Source organism: Galeopterus variegatus, unplaced genomic scaffold (assembly GCF_000696425.1).
Source record: "Galeopterus variegatus unplaced genomic scaffold, G_variegatus-3.0.2 Scaffold5943, whole genome shotgun sequence".
Lineage (NCBI taxonomy): Eukaryota > Metazoa > Chordata > Mammalia > Dermoptera > Cynocephalidae > Galeopterus > Galeopterus variegatus.
In genome coordinates this window covers 4,358-8,307 of record NW_007732054.1, presented here as the reverse complement: position 1 = coordinate 8,307, position 3,950 = coordinate 4,358, and the positions used below count along the sequence as shown (strand labels likewise).

Below are 3,950 nucleotides of genomic sequence, written 5' to 3'. Positions count from 1 at the left end.
GGCCGGAGGTGATGCAGGCCGGCGGGAGGGGCAGGGCAGGGCCAGGTGGGGGCACAGCTCGGGTCGTGGGCGCTAATGGCGGCGGGCGCGGCAGGGCCGAAGCCTGGACCTCCTGCAGGCTCGAACAAGCCCGGGTTCGAGTCCGGCCACCGCCCCCTTGGCCCCGGGCCCGTCACTACCCTTTGTGGGTTTAAGTGTCCTCGTCTTTAAGGTGGGCTAGATGACGCGGGCCCTGGAGGCCTGGCCCTGGCCCTACGGGGCCTTCCTTGGGGGTTGCATGAACGTGCGATTCTTTGCCGCGCTCCATTAAATCTTGCTAGTCTTTCTGGCCAGGTGAAGGGCGCTTTGGCAGGGCCAGGGGATGTAGCTGGGGCCGGTTGCTCTCACACCTGAATTCAAATTTCGCCTCTGCCACTCACTACAGGTGTGACCTTGGGCAAGTCCCTTTTCTCTGAGCTTCAGTTTCCCTGTGTGCTAAGACAAGAAGAGCGGTAATAACAATAGCAACAGCGCTTATTCATTTCAGGCATTTTAATTCCCACAACGGATCTATGGGACAGGAGCAGTTGTTATCCCATTGTAAAGATGAGGCAACTGAGGCACAGCGACATTAAGCCTTGCCCGGGGCCACACAGTTTAGTTCAGTGCAACAAGCCGTAGTTATTGTCTCAGACCTGCCTTGACTCAGTTTCCTCACAGCAGGATGGAGCCAGGTGAGGAGCTGGAGGAGGAGGACTCTCCAGGCGGCCGTGAGGATGGCTTCACTGCTGAGCATCTGGCTGCGGAGGCCATGGCAGCCGACATGGACCCTTGGCTGGTGTTTGATGCCCGCACCACGCCTGCCACTGAGCTGGATTCCTGGTTGGCCAAGTACCCACCATCCCAAGTTACTCGCTATGGGGACCCGGGTTCACCCAACTCTGAGCCTGTGGGCTGGATCGCAGCGTATGGGCAGGGTTACATCCCCAACTCGGGCGACGTGCAGGGTCTGCAGGCAGCCTGGGAGGCTCTGCAGACCAGTGGGCGGCCCATCACACCAGGTACCCTGCGCCAACTGGCCATCACTCACCACGTGCTCTCGGGCAAGTGGCTAATGCACCTGGCACCTGGCTTCAAGCTGGACCACGCCTGGGCTGGCATTGCCAGGGCCGTGGTTGAGGGCCGGCTTCAGGTGGCCAAGGTGAGCCCCCGGGCCAAAGAGGGTGGGCGCCAGGTCATCTGTGTTTACACGGATGACTTCACGGACCGCTTAGGTGTACTGGAGGCAGATTCAGCCATCCGTGCAGCAGGCATTAAGTGCTTGCTTACCTACAAGCCTGATGTCTACACCTACCTGGGCATCTACCGGGCCAACCGCTGGCATCTCTGCCCCACTCTCTATGAGAGCCGTTTCCAGCTGGGGGGCAGTGCCCGTGGCTCCCGTGTGCTGGACCGCGCCAACAATGTGGAACTGACCTAGTGAGACCAAGTGGGAGAGATCATCCTCTGCTCGTGCCCCCCCGCCCCCTTACTGGGGATGGATCCTCCTGTCTTTCTCCTCCTTGTCCCAGGAAGGCAAGTCCCCCAGCTCTGAGGACTAGGTCACTTGGGAACCGCCTGCGTCTTTGATGTCCTTGAACTTTTGCCCTCTATTTAGGGCTGACTCAAGCCCCCACAGGCTGGGGGCTCTGGCTCGCTGAGGGCCGGGCCCTCCGGCTCCCTCTTCAGTGCTGCTCCCCTCCACTGCCCAGGACCACAGGTCGGGTACAGACACCCAAGAGGAGAAGGAGTGCCTTCCTTGGCCACCCTCATCCCCAGCTCTACCTCCCCATCTCCTGCATTCTCCCCTTCTTTCCTCCCTCCCTAAAGGGAGAAAATTAGTGCTTCCAGTTCCTCTCCTTGGAGCCTCAATAGTCCAGGGGGCAGGGGCCCTGTAGGCCTGAGCATGCATTTTGTGGGGGCATAGTTGTGCCCACACATCTCCTGGCAGAGAGAGGGGATGCCAGAGTCATGGACTTGGGGCCTGCCACTCCTGCCACCTCACAACCTGCACCACCTTCCTCCCTTCCTGCGCTACTTTGACATGTGCCTCCTCCTGGCATTTCAATAAAACCCAGCTTGGGTCTGTGTCTTGAGTGTTTTTTAAATACTGTCTTGGTGGTTACCTGCTTTTGTTGCTGGAGAGGTAGGACCTGGACAGACTGCGCCCAGTAGGAAGATACTACTGCCGAAGCTGGACTCCCTCTCTGAGAACGTCTGCAAAGCCAGGCCTACTTCCCCTCCATCCCAGGAACCAGAATCAGTTTCTCAGTGATTTCCCGTAAATCTGGGGGTTGGCCCTTCTAGGAAGGAGCCACTAGTAGCCAACTGGGTACATCTGTGCATGTTAGAAAAAGGTGCCCTCTTGGTCCTGACAGTCTTAGGCCAGGGCATGAGGTTTGGTGAGCAGAGGATAGGCTGAATTTCAGCACCCTAGGCTGGACATCTTGTGCAGTGAACAACTTACACAACCGTAGGTGGTGTCGTGAAGACCTGCCACTTATACTCATCTCTCCTACCACCCTGACCATCACAGGGGCCGCTGGACAGTTTGCAAAGCGCTTCTATATGCATATTTAATTCTCACAATCTTTTTAAAGGAGTCGGTGGCCCCATTCTGTGGTCGAGGAAATTCAGGCTAAGAAGGGAAAGGAGTTTTCTCAGGGTCATGTGGTGAGTTGGACAGAGCTAGGACTTGCATCCCGGTCCCTGTCTCCTCAGGCAAGTGTGGTCCCTGACCTTGCTGAGAAAAACCTCACCCACAGTTAGCTCTTTGCAACCCACAAAGCACATTTACTCACATGATTTCGCTGGGCTGCCCTGCTCTGCTGTGGCTGCTGTAGCTTCTGGGAGCCTGGTTCCTGCATCCTTCACCTCCCCAACCCCGTGCCTGGCCGTGCCTTGGTTGGCGGCCAGGGTGTCTGGCAGGGAGCCCCTTGGGACACTGCTCTCGTGCCGTGCTGGAGCTGACTCAGCCTCCAGCAGCCTCATCAAATTGGAATTTGGAGCAGGGGAGCGGAGATGCCACTGGGCTGACTGGGTGGAAGTGGCTGAGTCACGAGATGCTGGCTCAACCCCCTCCCCAGCTTCCTCCCCACCCTGAGCTTCCCCAGGGCTGAGTCCCCTTCAGCCCAGCCTTGGGAAGTCCCCAGAGCCAGGTGATCTCCACGTTGGAACCTGATGCCCGTCCCCCCTCCAATCGTCAGTGCCTTGCACTGGACCGAAGGGTGTCAAGGCTTGAGGGGTCCTGGCCGGACCTTTGTGGGTCCCACAAAGATGCCCAAGTGGTGTCAGCAACACCTGGCCCTCCTTCAATAACAGCCTGTGACACACTCATCCCCTCCTCCCCATCCCCATGGCCCTGCCTTAGCCCATTCACCATCTCTCTCCCAAACCATCACAACAGCCTTCAGTTTCCTCCCCCCCCCACCCTAGCCACACATAGCCACACATACACACCCCACACACACACTTTCTCCTTCTTCCCCCACAGGGGTCAATGGGTCCCTCCTACAGAGGTGCCCATGTTCTCCTGCCCAAGGCCATTCTGTGGCTCCCCACAGCCTACAGGACAGAGTCCATCTCCTGGGCCCCACCGACTGCCCTAGCTTCCCTCTGGCACCCTATCTGCCCATACTAACACCACTGAAGCCAACTGGCACTTCCTTCACCCACTGGCGTGCAGCCCTGGGCCTTGGGCTGTTCCTTCTGCTTTAACACCTGCTGTGCAGCACTGATCACAGGATTGTGTGGTTACTTATGTAATCACCCGGTTGATGTCTATCTCCCCCAGCCCCTAAGCCACATGCCGAGACTATATGTTCCTTGAAGACAGAACAGTGTCTCCATCTCAGCCCTGTCCCCAGAGCCTAGCACAGTGCTTGGCCAGAGCAACCTTTCCATAAATTATTAAATGAATGAATGAAGTAATT

General features: G+C 57.8%; 1 protein-coding gene across 1 annotated transcript; it reads left to right on the top strand.

Moving 5' to 3' along the window:
• The first annotated feature begins 692 nt into the window (after positions 1-692).
• On the top strand, positions 693-2,126 carry LOC103605620 (chromosome unknown open reading frame, human C11orf68). The gene has a single exon (XM_008590240.1). It carries the CDS (start codon positions 704-706, stop codon positions 1,457-1,459), a length of 756 nt encoding a protein of 251 aa, XP_008588462.1. The 5' UTR covers positions 693-703; the 3' UTR covers positions 1,460-2,126.
• The last annotated feature ends 1,824 nt before the right edge of the window (positions 2,127-3,950 follow it).